The sequence below is a fragment of the Sapajus apella genome, unplaced genomic scaffold, assembly GCF_009761245.1.
Source record: "Sapajus apella isolate SASKATOON/1434 unplaced genomic scaffold, GSC_monkey_1.0 scaffold51, whole genome shotgun sequence".
NCBI lineage: Eukaryota > Metazoa > Chordata > Mammalia > Primates > Cebidae > Sapajus > Sapajus apella.
In genome coordinates this window covers 234,323-253,496 of record NW_022436991.1, presented here as the reverse complement: position 1 = coordinate 253,496, position 19,174 = coordinate 234,323, and the positions used below count along the sequence as shown (strand labels likewise).

Below are 19,174 nucleotides of genomic sequence, written 5' to 3'. Positions count from 1 at the left end.
CTATATGCTCTAGCTCCATTAAAGCACACCTTCATCTAAAAATCCACCCATCCAGTTGCCAGATGTGTTACAGCCCATACAACAGGTGAGAGGAGAAAGGCCATATCTAAAAACCATTTTAATAAAGCACAAAATAGAAAAGCAATAACAGAAAATTATGGACTCAAATATATTTCATATTATCATATGATAATTTACTCATATGAATTACTAATAATTCATAATTCTCTGTTTACATTTTTTAAGTATTCTAGGTCTCTCATCAACGTTCTCTCCATTCCCAACCATTTACCATGAAACCAAAGAAAGGTTTCATGGCAAATTCTACTATAAAAATAGTATTCCAAGTTGTCTGAATCTCTTAAAAAATATTTTTTTAATTGCGGCAAAGTACACATAAAATTTAGCATCTTAACTATTTTAAGTGTACAGTTCTGCAGTGTTGAGTCCATTCACAATGCTGGGCAACCAATCTCCAGAACTGAAACACATTAGACAACTCCCCATTCCCATCTCTCCTTAGCCGGTGGCAATCACCACTCTACTTTCTATGAATTGGACTTACTCTAGGAATCTCATAAGTGGAATCATGTGGTGTTTTGTCTTTTTGTGATGGGCTTATTTCATTTTGCATAATGTCCTCAAGGTGCTTCTACAGCTAAGGAGCAGAATTTACATCTATATCTTTATCTTAACCAAATTACGTTTCTACAATTTGCTTGAAGCAAACTGATGTAGTAGAATCTCCTTCCTTTTTAAGGCTGTTTTCCACCGTAAGCATATGACACATTTTGCTTATCCAAGTGGCCTGTACCTCTTTTATGTAATGCTATTCTCAGGAATCCTGTTGAACTATCTCCTCTTAAATAAAGCAATGGTGTCCTGATCTATGTCTAAAAGATGTCAAATGAAGGAGACAAGCTACATTCATTCATCTTTTCTGGATACCCAACTAGAGAGATATGCCAGAGAAGGCATCTGTTAGAGTTGTACCACATCTTCATTAAAAATCAGGTTTTATATCTCTATGTACATAACGTGGTAAAATCAATTTTCCTGGTTAATCATTCTATTTTATTAGTAACTGCACACTTTAAAATTCTGCATTTTACATTAACTAGGCTCTAGTTTTATGCTGAATATTTACTTGAATTTCTTAAAATAATCCTTTGAGAACAGACTGATCCTTTCTTTCAACTGTGCAGCTGGTAAGGTGCAAAGTAGCTGAATTAAGAGGAGGGCTGAGTGGGGTGGTGGAAATTCTTCCTTACTTATTAAAAAAAAAAATCCAGAACAGGTATAAAAGGTCTCTACCACTTTTCCAGTCTGAAATTAGCATAGCTCTTTAAAAGACAACTAGACCTAGCCAAAACCAGCAAAGAGGAGGGAAAGGTGGTGGCAGGTCAGCAGGAAGAACTCTCGATTTGGTGATAGAACATGAAGGCACAGAAAACATGGCACCTGTCCAAAGCAAATCAATGATTCTAGTAATAAGAGCAATGTGTTTAAAATTCTGAGAGGATACACTTTTTGGATCTAGAATTCTATATCCAGCAACACTATACATGCAAAATAATGTAACATTTAAGAAAAGGAAAATTACTTCCCTCAAAAAAGTCCATACAAAAACCACTGGGAGGTCTAAAAGATTCTTCTGAGCAGCAAGGTTTAAATGACACAGGAATACATTTTTTCCTCTATGTCCCATTTATGCAAATTTTTTTCTCTACAGAGGATAACAGATAGACATCCATAATATTATACATGCCGTATACTGGCTGTCATCTCTTGGGATCAACTTCTAAAGAAGGCACAAAAGTATAGATACAAAAAAAGTAGTAAATATCATAAATAATAACTAACCAAAGTGAGAAGAGGGCAGAAAGAGACAGAAGGTGGAATATACATACTAAATTCCAAATATTTTATAGCAGTAATAAAAATATATTGTTCAAAGTTGGCAAGTCAAGAAATGGAGGTATTATTTAAAGGCATAATAGAAACCATGGAAAGAAAATAACAGGAGCTGCCACTGGAAAAAAGAACTGAGAGTGAGGAGTGAAGATCCTCCTCCTTCATTTTACACTCTACTGTACTACATGAATTTAAAAAAAATTATGTGCATTTATCATTTCAGTGGCTTCAAAGCTGTCATGGGAAGTATTTTCTCTGCTAAAATGTACTTAACTTATAAGATCTACATTGAATCTGCCAACATTTACTCTGCCCAAATACAAGAGAGATATTACTGAGGCAGCTAGACTAGGTAAATCTATAGTCCTTTCCAGAAGCTAAGGCTCTATCCCAAGAGATAAGCAAATTGGGAAATTGTGATTTGGTTAAGATAAAAATAGAGATATAAATTCTGTTCCTTAGCTATAGAACGTAGAAGCAAACAAGAGCTAAACAACAGGAAACTTCCCCAGAAAAACACAGGACTAGGGATAGAAGAGGCAGTTAGAGCAGAATGGAGGTGTCTTAAGAGGGCCAGGGCAAGAGAGAAGCATCAAGGATGAGGCAACACAAAGTTTCCTGGATGTAGTGAGAGAGCCAGCTGCCGCCAGGGTCAAAGGGGCCACTGCTTGCACTGTAGACATATATTTTGAGGCGGCAGTGGATCTCAAGGTGAGAGGCACCCACTCAAAGTGATGCACGTCTAAGCAAGGGGCCAAGACACGGAGGGCAAACGGGTTGAGTATACATTCTTCTGCGACAGTGCTAGTGGTTTCCAACCATTTTCTTGAAACCATGAGAAGGACTTTCTAAAATCTTCTAGTATACAGATGTTAGATGGAAATTCAGAGGGTGGTTCCCACTAAAAGGGCCAATGATTCCTTTCCTTTCTTTCCCTTTCCTTTCCTGAGTCTCACTCTAATACCCAGGCTGGAGTGCAGTGGTGGGATGATGGCTCACTGTAGCCTCAACTTCCTGAGCTCAAGCCATTGTCCCACTTCAACCTCCCGAGTAGCTGGGACTACAGGCATAGGCCACCATGTCGGGCTAATTTTTGTATTGTTTTGTTTTTCGTTTTTGTTTTTTTAGAGGTGGGGTCTTGTCATGTTGTCCAGGCTGGTCTTGAGCTTCTGAACTCAAGCAATCCCCCAGCCTCCGCCTCCCAAAGTGCTGGGATTACAGGCATTAGCCACTGTGCTTACCCAAGGGTCTTTTTATTTGATGTGCCTTTATTATTGTAGTGTCATAAACAGCTTTCATAGGTTCACCTGTGACACTGATTTGCTACATGCTTCTCAACTAAAAGTTCCACCATAAGGATTTTCAAAACTCGAATCCTCAGGTTGAGAAGAGACTGCTGTTTGCTATTTGAGAGAATCAAAGGGTCTCACGAGTTTTTATCAATTTCCACATCATGCCCTACACACATACACAGTATAAAAGCATTTGAAATTTAAGAGCCAGAAGGGACTTCAGTGTTCTTTCCACCAAAATGCCTCATTTAAGATGAGAAAACAGAGGCACAGCTGGGCTCTTGATGGTTATTTACTGAAGGGAAGAAAGAATGAAGAGTCTTTTCCAAGGTGCTAATGGTGGCAGGGCCTAAGCTGGACCCCCTGGCTCCTGGCTGCCTGATAAGTCAGTTTCCTGTCCACTTGGTCCCACAGCTTCTTTGTCTCTAAGGCATTTTTTAGTAAGAGAGAAAAGACTTCCTCTACAGGTCCATTTATGAATAAACCTGTAAGCACTTTGACAAAACAATGGAAACAATGGGTCCTGGAATATGGTCTAGTCAATCAGAATTCTCCTTCGTCTTTAGAGGGCTTTTCCACCACCTTCTAATGTAATACATATATTCAGTTACTTTCAGAAACCACGAGCTCCAGATGAAAACAAGGTGGAATCCAAAAACTATAGCTTCGATATGTGCATTAGCATTTCCTACCTAGGAGGAATTCCAAGAGCTCCTCAATTTTCAAGGAAGGCTGAAATGTAGTCTCACAGAAAGGAAAGGCTAGAGGGAAGAGGCTGGCCAATGGGATTTTCCCATCAGTTGAGATAAACCAGAGAGCAAGCAACCAAAGGGCATGACTGATTAAAATCTCTATCAGTGCAAAGTGGCTTTGGAAAATAAAATCATTCCCTTTAATTAGAGAACATTACAGTATCAATAAAATGGGAATAGTAATAGCAACTATATTTCAGGAATGTTGCAAGTGTTGGTGCTGGCTTATGGGGACCGAGTACCTGTTAGTGAGATCTTATGTGTTTCGGCAACCACTGTAGAGGAGTATCCTCCAAACACTATACCACCCTGCATTTCTTCAGATTCCACATCACCAAACCAAATCTTCTTCCCTCTCAAAGCAAACTGACATTCAGTCCAGTTTCTGCAGAACCCAAGCCCTCTCTTTTTTCCAGTTGTTAACTATAAAGTGCTTAAATATTCTGGACACTGAATCTATTACAGAAAAGAAAGCAGCACACTGCTACAACACCAGTGCAAACAGCAAAAGAAACGGATGCCCATCTCTAGCAGCACTGCTAAGAGCCACATGTAGAAGTTCGACTGCTGTGACCAGCTCTGCCAAGGGCTCAGAGTCAATTCTCTAAAGCAAACAGAAGTGAGTCACAGAGCCTGTCTTCCTTTCAACAAGAGTGCTGCCCTGTGGATCTCAACTGTACCTTTCTACTTATGGATGCCTGAATTCTTACATTTATATCTATGCCATCTCCCCCATACTTTAATCCTTTATTTTATTTAAGAGGCTATTAACTGTTAAAAGAAAAAAAAAAAGAAAATTAACGTATCCATGGGGCTTATACAATATGTAGAGGTAAAATATAACACAAAAGATCACAAAGCATTGGGGAAGGGAGTAATTGGAAAAATACTGTTAAGAGTCTCACACTGTTCATGAAGTAGTACAATTTTTACTTAAAGACAGACTGTCAAAAACAAAAGAAGAAAAAGAAAAGAAAAGAAAAAGAAAGACTGTGATACTTGAAAGATGCATATTATAAACTTAGAGCAGTGCTTGGCCAATAGAAATATAATGTGAACCAGGTATATAATTAAAAATGTTCAAATAACCACCATTTAAAAACAAAAAAGAACTCAATTTAATATTTTTAACCTTGTATATTAACAATATTATTATTTCAACATGTAATCTGCATGTAAACAATGATTAATGTAATTTACATTCTTTAAAATCTGGTGCGTGGTTATATTCACAACCCATCTCATTTTGGACTAGCAACATTTCAAGTACTCAATAGCCACATGCAGTTAATGGCTACCATCTTGGACAGCATAATTTCAGAGCAAGGGTCAACTTTTCTCTAAAGGGCCACATAGTAAATATTTTGAGTTCTGGGGGCCATAAGGTCTCTGTCATAACTACCCAACTTTGCCACTGTAACTCAAAAGCAGCTACAGGGACTATATAAATGAATGAGTGGCTAGGCACAGTGGCTCATGCCTGTAAGCCCGGCACTTGAGAAGTTGAGGTGGAAGGATCACCTGAACCAAGGAGTTCAAGACCAGCCCGGGTAACATAGCGAGACCCCATGTCTATTTAAAAAATTATTTAAATAAAATAAAATAAAAATAAATGAATGGGCAGTGCTGTGTTCCAACAGAACTTTATAAAAACATGAGAGCCATGTGCACCAGATTTGGCTTGAGAGCTGTGGTTTACCAACCACCAGTTCAGAACAGTAAGTTTAAAAAACAACACAAAGAAGTATAAGCAGAAAGTCAATAGCGAAGATAAAATGAGATGATAAAATATCAGCAGATACTAAATAATGTACAGTTCAACCAAAAGGCAGTAGAATAAGAGGAACAGAGGGACACAGAACAAACAGGAAACAAACCACAAGATGGGAGGCAGAACTGCCCTCAACATTAATTAAATATAGAAGGCCAATACTGCCAGAATGTATTAAAAAAACAAGACCCATATGCTCTTTATAAGAAACACACTTTAATTATAAGGACGAACCAGTTACCAGTAAAAGACTGAACAAAAATATACTATGCAAACACTAAGTATAAGAAAACAGGCAAAGTGTGGTGGCTCATACCTGTAACCCCAGCACTTTGGGAGGCCAAGGCAGGTGTATCACTTGAGATCAGGAGTTCCAGACTGGCCAACATAACGAAACCCGGTCTCTACTAAAAATACAAAAAATTAGCCAGGTGTGATGGCACACGCCTGTAATCCCAGCTACTGGGAAGGCTAAGGCAGGAGAGTCCCTTGAACCCGGGAGACAGAGGTTGCAGTGAGCCGAGATTGCGCCACTGTACTCCAGCCTGAGAGACAGAACAAAACTCTGTCTCAAAAAAATAAATAAAGAAAAAAAATAGAAGTTGTTATATTAATCTCAGACAAAATTAACATCAAAAAGATTATTAAGGCCAGCCGTGGTGGCTCACGCCTGTAATCCAAGCACTTTGGAGACCAAGGCGGGTGGCTCACCTGTGGTCAGGAGTTCAAGACCAGCCTGACTAACATGGTGAAACCCCATCTTTAAAAAGAAAAAAGAAAAAAAAGATTAGTAGAAACAAAGAGGAATATTCTATAATGATAAAAGGGTCAATTTATTAAGAAGACGTTAACAGGCTGGGTGCTGTGGCTCACGCCTGTAAACCCAGCACTTTGTGAGGCCAAGGCAGGTGGATCACCTGAGGTCAGAAGTTCAAGACCAGCCTGGCCAATAGGGTAAAACCCTATCTCCACAAAAATACAAAAATTAGCTAGGCATGGTAGTGCACACCTGTAATCCCAGTTATCCGGGAGGCTGAGGTGGGAGAATCACTTGAACCCAGGAGAAGGTTGCAGTGAGCTGAGATCATGCCACTGCACACACACACACAAAAGACGTAACAACCCTAAATAGGAACACACATATGAAGAGCTTCAAAATACATGAAAGAAAAAACAAACACAATTAAGTGGAGAAATAAACAAATGTCGAATCATAGTTGGAGATTTCAACACCGCTTTCAGTATTCAAAAGAATAAGTAGACAAAAAAAAAAAAAAAATCAGTAAGGATATACATTTGAGTGACACCATGAGCCACCTTAACCCTGCAATGATATTCATAAAACATTCTACTCATAAGTCTACATGGAACATTCACCAAGACAGATCACATGCCAAGCAATAAACCGAGTCTCAATAGTTAGGAAAGAAGTTCTAAATAACCCCTGTGTTAAAGAAGGAGGTACAAGAGACACCAGAAAAGATTTTGTAACAGGAGTGAAAAGACAACATATCAATATATGTGAGATGCAGCTAAGCAGTCTAAACAAAAATTTACAGCTTTAAGTGCTTTTATTAGAAAAAAAGAAATAGGCTGCTCTGCCTATGGAGTAACCATTCTTTACTCCTTTACTTTCTTAATAAACTCCCTAAAAAAAAAGAAAAGAAAAGAAGAAACATAAAAAAAAAAAATCAATGAGTTAAGTTCTCACCTTAACAAAGTGAACAAAGAATAGCAAATTAAACTCAAAATAAACAGAATAATAAGAACAACAGTATAAATGAATGAAAAAAAAGTAGAAAACAATAAAGAAAAAATCTATAAAGTCAAAAGTTGGTTCTTTGAAAAGATTAGTGAAATAGGTAAGCAGCTAGAAAGGAAAAAATAGAGACACAAACCACTAATATCAGGAATTTTAAAGGGACATTATAGATCCCACAAATATTAAACTTATAGTAAGAGAATATTCTGACCTAAAATTTTATGCTAATGATTTGAAAACTTAAATTGAAATGAAACATTCCTTGAAAAACACAAATTACTTAAACTCATATAAGAAGAAACAGAAAATCTAAGTAACTTCATATGAATTTTTAAAAATTGTTGAGTTCATAAAAAAATTTCACAAAGAAACTCTATACCCAGATGTTTCACTGCTAAATTCTACCAAAAAACTTCAGAAAAATTCTACATAAATTGTTTCAGAAGATAAACAGAAACACTTCTAATAAGAATGAGATCAACATAACCCTGATACCAAAACTTGACAAAGATATAAAAGAAAATTACAGTCTAATATTCCTCATGAACAGAGAAGCAAAAATATTTAACACAATATCATCGATCAAATCCAACAACTTATTAAAAGGATAATACTTCATAGCCAAGTGGGATTTCTTTCAGGCATGCAAATCTGATTAAACATTCAAATATCAATTAGTATAATTCAAAAATAATAACAAAATAAAGGATGGCCAGGTGCGCAGCTCTCCCACCTGTAATCTGAGCACTTTTGGAGGTGGGAGGATCTCTTGAGGCCAAAGGTTCAAGACCAGCCTGAGTAACACAGTAAGACTGTCTCTACAAAAACAAAAAAATTAGTCAGTTGTGGTGGTGTACATCTGTAGTCCCAGCTACTGAGGAGGCTGAGGTGGGATGATCCCTTGAGCCCAAGAGTTCAAGGCTACAGTGAGCTATGATTATGCCACTGTGCTCTAGCTTGGGCAACAGACCCTGTCTCCGAAAAATAAAAAAAAATAAATAAATAAAAGACAAAAACCATAAGACAATTTTTAAAGATACAGAAAGAGCACCTGAAAAAAATTCAGTATCCATTGGTGAAGCTGAATGATTGCTTAACATACTAGAAATGGAAAGGAACTTCCTCAACCTGAAAAAGAATGTATATGAACAACCTAAAATTTTACTTAATGGGGAAACATTGAAATTCTTCTCCCTAATACTGGAAACAAGGCAGGTATACCCACTCTACTTCTATTTAACAATATGCTAGAGGTGCTAGTCAGTGCAATAAGACAAGAAAAAGAAATAAAAGACATAAAGGCTGGAAAAGATGTAAAACTTGTTAATAGCATACAACATAATTGTGCAAATAGGAAACCTTATGGAATATTTTTCAAAGCCTATTAGAACAAATAAATGAATTTAAAAAGACTGGAAGATATGAAGTCAATAGATAACAATAAATTATATTTCTATACAAAAGTGGCAAACAGTTTGAAAATGACATTTAAGAAACAATTCCAGGCAAGGCATGGTGGCTCAAACCTATAATACTAATACTTTAGGAGACCATGATGGGAGGTTCATTTGAGTCCAGGAGTTTGAGTCCAGCTTGGGCAACATAGGGAGACCCTGTCTCTACAAAACATTTTTAAAAATTAGCTGGGAGTCGTGGCAAGTGCCTGTAGTCCCAGCTACTTTGGTGGCTGAGGCAGGACAATCTTAGGGCCCAGGAGGTCAAGGCTGTAGTGACCTGTGATCATGCTACTGTACTGCAGCCTGGATGACAGAATGAGACCCCATCTCTATATAAAAAAAGAAAAAAATACTTAGGAAGAAAACTAACATCAAATATACCAGACTGACATAGTAAAAACTAAAAAAGTAGGCTTATTGAAGAAAATGGCAACATTATTCTAAAATTTATATAGAATGCAAAAGATATAGAATGGTCAAAAGAATCTAACACTGTTAGAAGGTATATGTATCTGGTTTTAAGATACTATAAACCCACAGTAATAAGACAGTGTGGTACTGGCATAAGAAAAGACATAACTGACTGGAAGTGAAGAGTGCAGAAACAGACCTAGACATGCACGGTCAATTTATTTTTGACAAAGGTAGTGAGTCAAACCAATGAAGGAAGAAAACGGTTTTAAACAAACTGTTAAAATGTTGTTCAACAACCAGATAGTCATGTGGAAAAAAAACCCATATCTCACTGCATATACACAATTAATTTGAAATGGGTCATGATCTAAATGTAGAAGTTAAAATTACAAACCTTCTACAAAAAAACATGAGAAAATCACTGCAACCTTAGGATAGGCAAAGATTTTTGGGGGAAAAAATCCACTAAGGAAAAAACTTGATAAACATAAGGACTTAATAAAACTGTTTTAAACAAACTGTTAAAATGTTATTGGAACAACCAGATAGTCATATGGAAAAAAAAAACCAGAAGACAAAAACCCTGATCTCCATATTTCACTTGATATACACAATTAATTTGAAATGGGTCACAACCTAAATCTAAAAGTTAAAATTACAAATGTTCTACAAAAAAACAAGAGAAAATCACTGCAACCTTAGGGTAGGCAAAGATTTTGTGGGGAAAAAAATCCAATAAGGAAAAAACTTACTAAATATAAAGGACTTTATGAAAATTAAAAATCTCTGGCTACCTATGGTAGCTCACATCTGTAATCCCAGCATTGTGAAAGGCTGAGGTGGGCGGATCACTTGAGGCCAGGAGTTCGAGACCAGCCTGGGCAACATGGCAAAACTCTGTCTCTACTAAAAATACAAAAATTAGCCAGGTGTGGTGGCTCATGCCTATAACCTACACAGGTTGAGGCATGAGAATCACTTGAGCCTGGGAGGCAGACATTGCAGTGAGCTGAGACTGCACCACTGAATTCCAGCCTAGGCAACAAAAGCAAGACTATATCAAAAAAAAAGAAAAAAAGAAAACAAAGAAAGAAAGAGAAAAAAATATGTTCATTTAAAAACATCACAGGGAAAATGAATAGGCAAACCACAGAATCGAAAAAATACACATGCAGCACACATATTTGACAAAGGCTATCTATCCAGACTACATAAAATAACTATACGTTAACAGCAAAAAGACAACCCAATTTTAAAAGGGGCAAGAGGCTGGGCGCAGTGGCTCATGCCTGTAATCCCAGCACTTTGGGAGGCCGAGGTGGGTGGATCAGGAATTCGAGACCAGCCTGACCAACATGGTGAAACCCCTTCTCTACTAAAAATAAAAAAAAAATTAGCTGGGCGTGGTGGTCCACGCCTGTAATCCCAGCTACTCAGAAGGCTGAGGCAGAAGAACTGGTTGAACCCGGGAGATGGAGGTTGCAGTGAGCTAAGACTGTGCCATTGCACTCCAGCGCACTCCAGCCTGGGTAACAGCAAGATTCCGTCTCAAAAAAAAAAAAAAAAAAAAAAAAAATTAAACAACTGCTTCTTTGTTCTTATAAAGTTTAACACACACTTATCCTAAAAATCAGTAATTCTACATATGTAGACAAAACACAGCAGCCTTACTGATAACAGCTTCAAACTAGAAATAATTCAAATGTCCACCATCAAGAGAATGGGGGTAAAATAAATGCTCAATATTTACATAATTAAATACTACTCAACAATTAAAAAAAACTACTGAGACATAATAGCAAGGATGAATTTAAAAAACATATTAAGCAAAAAAGTTAAACAATGCAAAACGATTCTACTTTTCATAAATTCCAAGAATAGGTGAAACTAATGTTATAGTGGTAAAAATTTAAAAATGGTTGCTTAGGGTAATGAGAATTGTAGTGGGAATCTGGGATTGTTTGAAAAGGGACACAAGGAAATTCAAGGAAAATAGAAATGTTCTATATCGTGCTTTGGGTGGTGGTTATATGAGTGTATATAACTGGTAAGACTCTAAACATTAAGATCTTTGCATTTTATTTTCTCTTAATTATACCTCAATGTTTTTACTCTCTAAAAAACCATTTTAAAAGTATGAAGGCAATCTGAAATATTATCAGTGACTGCTTCTGGGTGTTGGGATTATTGCTAATTTTTTTCTCTTGTTAATTCACATTGTTCTAAACTTCACAATTTTCTATATTGAACATACATATGAATACATTTTCCCATACCTATGATTTGTGGTTTCACAAAGATACCAAATGTTGCCAGCATTTATTTTCTGCAGGGAGGATTATGGGTGGTAAAAGAAAGAGTGAGTCAAGCATTCTTTCTACAGTAGGCAAATGGTTCAGTATCTACAGAATCTGAAAACTCAGGAGATCAGGTAGAGTCAGCCGTACCGAGAAGAGCAAGGGATCAGGCACACATGGGTTCAGTTCTAATCGTGGTTGTCTCACAGAACTGGTAAACAAGACACAGAGTCTCCATCTTCTCATCCCCAAAATGGGAATAAGACATATCCTGGGTCAGGCACAGTGACTTTAACCTATAATCCCAGCACTTTGGGAGGCTGAAGCAAGGGCACCACTTGCATCCAGGAGTTTGAGACCAGCCTGGGCAACACAGTGAGACCTCATCTCTACAAAAAATCAAAAATTAGCTGGGCATGGTAGTATGTACCTGTAGTCCCAGCTACTAAGGAGGCTGATGTTGGAGGATCACTTGAGCCCAGGAGGTCGAAGCTGCAGTGAGCTGTGATCATGCTACTGCACTCCAGCCTGGGCAACGGAATGAGACCCTGTATCAAAAAAATCCTGTCTGCTTCAAAGGGGTTTTGTAAGGGTTAACTGAAATAGCTGTGGTCTATAAAGCAGTCTCTAAAATACAGGGAATTTAGGCCATAATCACTTCTGATATGATGTGAAAATTTAGAAACGCCATCTTTCTCAAAAGTCAGATTCAGTACTTAAAAACCTATGAGAGGCAACAAGGAAAGCCACTGCTAAAACTCTGGCCTTTTAAATCAACAGCTGAGAGCACTTACCTATTGCTGCGGTAATAGTGATTCTGCAGGGCATAGGGTAAGCACTGGGGGTTTAACCGCTTGCTGTCAGCCTCCTTCCAGCCATCTTCCATCCACTTTCTTTTGATCTGCTTCTCTTCCTGTTTTTTCCCCATATATTCAGCATAGGTCTGGATCCGATAGCTTTCTGCATATTTGCTGGTATTGACAGCTATAAGGAAAAGAGAAAAAAAAAAAAACTTAGAAAAGTATGGCCTAGCCCCAAAGATGTCACTTTTGATAGGTAGCCTAAGGTGGTCAAAGGAGCCCCATCAGGTCTGAGGTCTGACCCTGGCTCTGCCACCTGGAAGACAACGGACCTTGAGTACACCCCCTTCAACTCTCCAAGTCTGAGTTTTCTCATCTGGAAAAAAAGAGTCATTGCTCTCCAATCTTCTTTTTGGTGTCAAAATGCTTTGTAAACTGTAAAGAACTGTAATGATGTAAGTAAAATACTAATTTTCAAAATGTTTGCAGTCAACATTATTGGATATTATTCATTTTTGGAATTACAAAATGAAAACAAACAAAACCTCTAAGGGAAAACTACAAACCCTATTTTCCTAAAATAAAAATGGTAACAAAAAGCAATATTGCCAGTGGGTGGTGATTACTGTGTCACACACTGAAGATCTCCTGGAAGTCTGTGTGCAGTGTTTTACATGCATTATATCTAATCTTCATAGCATGCTTGCAAGGGAGGAGATGTTTTTGCTGGTGGGAAAGCTGGGTCACAGAGGTCATGGCAGGGACAAGATGCAAAACCAGGTTCCTCTAACCCGATTACCAGGGTCCCTCTTACCACGCTGCACCTCACTCTGAACTCTGCAAAGTTCTTCTGAAAGTGCTTTATTATTTTCATTTCATTATTAAAATTTGTTTTAACTATCAGGGTTTATTTCCTGTTTTGTTACAATGATTTTTAAACAAATGTGTACACCCACGTATCCATCACACAATTAAAGAGCATCCCTGTGACCCTCATGCCTGTTTGTAGACAGCCTCCTACCCCTCCTTCACTGGATGAAGGCACCTCAGATATATAGCACAATTATGGCATTATCTTCCTCAACTTAAAAAGTGCTGTCACCATTACTACCATCAGAGCTTAATTTTGCCTTCTCTTGAGCTACCTATAACTGGAATTACACTACATATGCAGTTTTTTAAAATATTTTATTTATTTTAATAGTTTTAGGGGAACTATTGAAATAAATATTGGTGGTGTCTGTTTGCATGGAAAAGTTCTTCAGCAGTGATTTCTGAGTTTTGGTGCATCCGTCACCTGAGCAGTGTACACTGCACCCAATGTGCAGTCTTTTATCCCTCACCAGCCTCCTGTCCTTCCTCTGGAGTCCCAAAGTCCATTGCATCTTTCTTATGCCTTTGCGTCCTCATAGCTTAGCTCCCATGCACTCTGCAAATTTAAGACAGCTTCACAATACTGAGGACATGGCTCTGCTCCTTCCATCTTAAAGACTGCTAATTCTCCATAATGCGCCTCTGGCTGGCAGGAGTGCTTGAAAGTGGGGCTTATTTCCCCCCTGGTATTAATGCTTCAGACTAAGGCCAGGTCAGTTGTGTTCTGCGCGCATGCTGCCCGCTCTTCTGAGGTTACTGTGGATGAATCATGATGGCAGTGTGGGATTGAGAACCAATGGTGGCCTCTTGGTGGATGGGCACTAATTTGCTGGTTCTGGCCTCCAGTTGGGGCACATGCGTTCCCAGCCCACTATCACTGTCAACAACTATTATGCACACTGGCAGTGAGACCATAAGAGCCTGGCCACGCTGTTCAGGGCAGTCTTTGCACCTGGTAGCTGCAAAAGCGCCACGATATCAGAAACAGAATCTGTCTACCTGCAAGTAGAAAACCTCTGGATATGGAATAGTTTTCATCTCAACAAAAATGATGTGAATAAATGCAGGGCAGAATGCAGTGGTAGGGACGAGCATGCAGGCTTTGGGCCACTTTGGCAGTGGACAAGGGACTCCAGTTTACCAGGGACCTTAATGCAGAGGGAAAGACAACTGCAGAGGGAAAGGGAGGCAGGTGCCCCACATCCAGCACCTGACACATTTTAATCTTCAACCAGGCCAGATTTCACTAAAACTTCTCAGCACAACAAAGGTTTCCGGAATGTCATGCCCTAAATATTTAGCCATCTAAAAAACAGAACAAAATAGGAAAAAACTCTACTTCAGAAAACACAAATTTTTACTAAGAAGTTTGTTTGCTTTTAAAATACTCTATAGTTAAAAAGAAAAAGGGGAAAAACACCCCTCAAACTATTAGAGAGGCTGGGCATGGAGGCTTACACTTGTAATCGCAGCACTTTGGGAGGCCAAGGCAGGAGGATGACTTGAGCCCATGGAGTTGAAAACCAAGTTGGGCAACACTGTGAGACCCCCATCTCTAAAAAAAGGTGCTAGAGAATATTCATATTATACAAAGTCTCCCAAAGAAGTAGAGGGGGTTACTGAAACGTGAGCTCAAAACAGCACGCTCTGACTTACTTACTCAGGAGGTAAGCAGTAAAAGCAGGTAGGTCTGGAGATGTGCCATTGAGTAAAGTTACTCATATCAGACAGCCACAGAAACAGGATCCTTTCCCCAAAATCTTATTCCTTGGAACAGTTCTTTTTCTTACTTTTAATGTGTCATATTTCTGGTTCTGTTCACTCATTTACCCAGTCTCCCAACAATTTATATACAAGAAACACTGCCACCCATTCTTCCATGTGGTAATTGCTTACTGAGTGTTTTTGTCCCAGGAACTACGTCAGGTATTTGGTAAATCAAGACACAATCTCCACCCTCTCTTAAAAGTCACCCTGTCACATACCAGTTTTATGTACTGGTGATTTCCCTGTAAGCTTGTGACTCCCTAGGCTTGCGACAGATTAAAATACATTAATCTATCAATGTGGATATATGAGAATCCATTGGTTCTATCATCATTATTCTGTACCAACTGTCAATCAATGAGCATCTCCTCGATTTCCCCATTTCATTCTTTTTTTTTTTAAAGAAAGTTCTTTATTTTTATTAATATATTTATTATTTGTGACAGAGTCTTGCTCTGTCACCTAGGCTGGAACGTAAGCGTGATCTAGGCTGACTGCAACCTCTGCCTCCTGGGTTCAAGTGATTCTCCTGCCTCAGCCTCCTGAATAGCTGGGATTACAGGCATGCGCCACTATGCCCAGCTAATTTTTGTAATTTTCATAGAGACAGGGTTTTGCTGTGTTGGCCAGGCTGGTCTCAAACTCCTGGGCTCAAGTGATCTGCCTGCCTCGGTCTCCCAAAGTGCTGGGATTATGGGCATGAGCCACCGTGCTGGGCCTGGCTATTTCGTTCTTTAACTTAAAAAGGTTTATTTTGCAAGCATGCCCAAAAGGGATGACACCTGCGATAATCCCTCTGTTGCTGGGTGTGGTTGCTGATGCCTAAAGTCCCAGAACAGTGGGAGGCCAAGGCAGGAGGACTGCCTGAGCCCCGGAGTTTGAGACCAGCCAGGACAATGGGGCAAAACACTATCGCTACCAAAAAAAAAAAAAAAAAAAAAATTAGCCAGATGTGATGGCTTGAGACTATAGTCTCAGTTATTAGGGAGTCTGAGGTGAGGCGAGAGGATAGACTGAGCCCAGGAAGTCGAGCCTGCAGTGAGCTGTGATTGCCGCCTACACTCACTCCAACCTGGGCAACACAGCAAGACCCTATCTCGAAAAAAATCCTTCTCTCAAGTTTAATTTGGATTACCAAATAGGAGAGAAGGCTTGGGTCAATATTCCCATGAAAGCAAAGGTGATAACAGGGTCATAGAGGAGCTGAGATAATCTATTTAATGCTATCTGATTGTTTTCAGTAATTCAGCTCCCAGCTGATGGACAAATGTTACAAACAACTCCCCAACCATGGCGAGGGAATTTATCTGAGCACATTTGGAATTTAGGATCACTTAAAGGGGGAAATAAATAACAGTCCGCTTTTCACTGCTGGCCTCCACGTGGCAATAATTTACCAGCATTCCTTTGAGTCCCAGCAGCTTTGCAGCTCTCGGCCTTTAATCTAGAAGCCAAGCTCTGGCTTGAAGCCACGCCTGTAAAGGATGAATCAGCAAAATGAATTGGCTGTCAACTGTGTCCTCCAGTGATTCCAGTGATTCCAGCTCGTCTGTCAGAAGCAGTATGTAGCAGGCTGCTGGGTAACACTAACCTTTTCCAAATTTGTCAGGGAAATGATTCAAGGCAATCTATCGGTCTTGCCGCTTTGTGAAAGCCACTGGGGAACCAAATGTGCTAAGAGTCCTCCCTGTTTCCCTGGAGGTGTGTGGGAGCAGTTCCTTCACATAAGAGTCTCAACCACTCCGGCTTCACTGTGCCTGGTCCATTGTCTCTTGACACTGCACACATCACAGCATTTAATCTTCGGATGTTGTAGTCACCGCACAAATAAAGAGACTGAGTATTGGAGAAACTAAACAGCTTGCCTGAGGTCTTGTAGGTAAAGCAACAAAGCTGGCTTGGAACTAGGATGTGGCATATATATAATACATACATTTTAACAATGTAATACTGCCAATGTCTGCTGTGTATTTATATACATTTTGTTTATGTAGGTTGACAATTAGCTTATAAAATGTTTCCTGTATTAAAGAATTACTTAAAATGTTTAGACTGGTTTGTTTTTTTTTTTAAAAAGAACTTTCCACTACTGTCAAGCAAAGACTTTTCAGCTAAGTTGATGCATTACGTTTATGAACAGGGAGACAGCATAAAATGTAGATTCCTTCCTAAATCGATTTATAAATTTACTGCAACTCCAGCAAAAATATTCCGACGTTTTATTTTATTTTTTAAACAGCTCCCGTGGAATAGGGCTAACTCACAGGCTGTGTGCCCAGAGTCAGCCTCCAACATTTTAATTAAATGTTGAAAAAATTTAAAAATAAGAAAAGAAAAAAGCTCAGTAGAAAACAACCGGTTGAGAGCGCCTGGGGCTAGTGCTGGGGCTAGAATGGAAGAGGAAGTTGACTATAAAGAGGGTGAGGGCATTCTGGGGGTCACATAACCGTTCTGTATCCTGACGGCAATGCTGATTACATTACTGCATGCATTCGCTGAGGCACAGAACTGTATACCAAAGACAGTCATTTTATTATACATCAGTTAAACCGCAGTTACTCTGGGAAACCTGAAAGATGGATTCTAAAATTAGAACAAAAGGGCCAACAACAGCTGGGACATTTCTAAAAAAGAATAGGAAGCGGGTCTTGCTTTACCTGGTAAACAACTTATTGTAAAGCTATAGGAGTTCCGACAGTGGAGTAACGATGCAGAGATAAACGGACCAATGATACAGAATTCTAACAACCTAGAAAAACACGTATACATCTGTGAAACTTTGACTTTTGACAGAACTGCCTGGAAAAGGAAAAGCTGGAAAAATTGTTTATCCATAGGGAAAAAAAATGAAATTGGATTCTTAGTCACACCATGCCGAAAAATTCACTCCAGATGGATGAAGAACTTAAATGTCAAAAGCAAACTCTGAAAGCTTGAAAAGAAAACATAAGTGAGTATCTTTCTGAACTTGAAGTAGGAAATAATTTAAGAAGACAGAAAAAGGATAGGCATAAAAGAAAAGATCAATAAATTTGGCTACATTAATATTAAAGCCTTTGTCCTCAGAAGATACTTTAAAGAGAAGAAAGGCAATCCATAAACCAGGAGGAGATATCTGCAAGACATTCAACTGACAGGACTAGCACTAGGATACATAAAAACACCCATAACCTAGTGAGGAAACAACTGCAGAAAAGTGGGCACACGGCACGAGAGGCAAGCAGTCACTGCACAGAAGGGAGGTGTGTGAGGCCAGTGGACATATGCAGAGATGCTCAGCCACAGACAAAGGCAAATCATGACTATAAGGAGACATGATTCTATACCTACTGTGCTGGCAAAAATTATGAAAATATTGATAATACCAACTATCCGGAAGGTGTGGAGTAACAGGATCCCCAGTGGTTATGTGACCATTTTGGAAAACAAGCTAGTGTTCTCACTTAAAGGTGATCATTCTCACTCCCTATGACCCTGCAGTACAAATCTGCAGTACATTAACACAATGGAATACTGTCTAAGAGAAAATATGAGGGCACTACAGCTACATAGAATAAAACGGATGAATCTCAGTGATGTAATGGTGAATGATAAATGCAATCCCCCTCAGGTCCTGCAACACACATACATACACACATGGCGGGGGTATGTATGAGAGGGAAAACAAAAACCAGCAAGAAGATGATTGGCACACACTTCAGCAAAGTGGCTGGTGCTGGAAGGGAATCAGGAGGACTAGACAGGAGAAGAGCAGGTACATGTTTTAATTGTTTGGCTGAGTGGTGGATTCACAGATGTTCATTGCATTTTAAACAAACAAAATGTCTAACTTTTCCATTGTTTACCCTGTCTAACTACTGAAGGCCATTTTCAACATTATGCTTAAGTGAGAAGGTCTCTTTAAGATCAGCTCAAACTTATTTCTGTTTCAATGTCTTCAGTCCCATGGAAGTGGAGCCCCTGAGTGGGACACATGTGGTGTAAATGAGTACTGCGGCTCAGATGCCAGACTTCAGCCTTGCTCAGCCGCTAGGGGAATTTTTGCAGTTTGCTTCTTAGAGGGCTGAAACCAGTT

The 19,174-nt window shown here is 39.0% G+C and overlaps 1 protein-coding gene across 3 annotated transcripts in view; it reads right to left on the bottom strand.

The window, feature by feature from the left end:
- The window catches only part of PARN (poly(A)-specific ribonuclease), a 199,364-nt gene that overhangs the window by 35,451 nt on the left and 144,739 nt on the right, over positions 1 to 19,174 (bottom strand). For all 3 annotated transcript variants that reach the window (XR_004258157.1, XM_032242718.1, XM_032242717.1), the window contains exon 22: positions 12,454 to 12,643. Coding sequence is in view for 2 of the 3 variants with exons in the window: in XM_032242718.1 (XP_032098609.1) it covers positions 12,454 to 12,643 (190 nt within the window). In the remaining variant the exon portion in view is untranslated. The remainder of the gene's footprint in view (positions 1 to 12,453; positions 12,644 to 19,174) is intronic.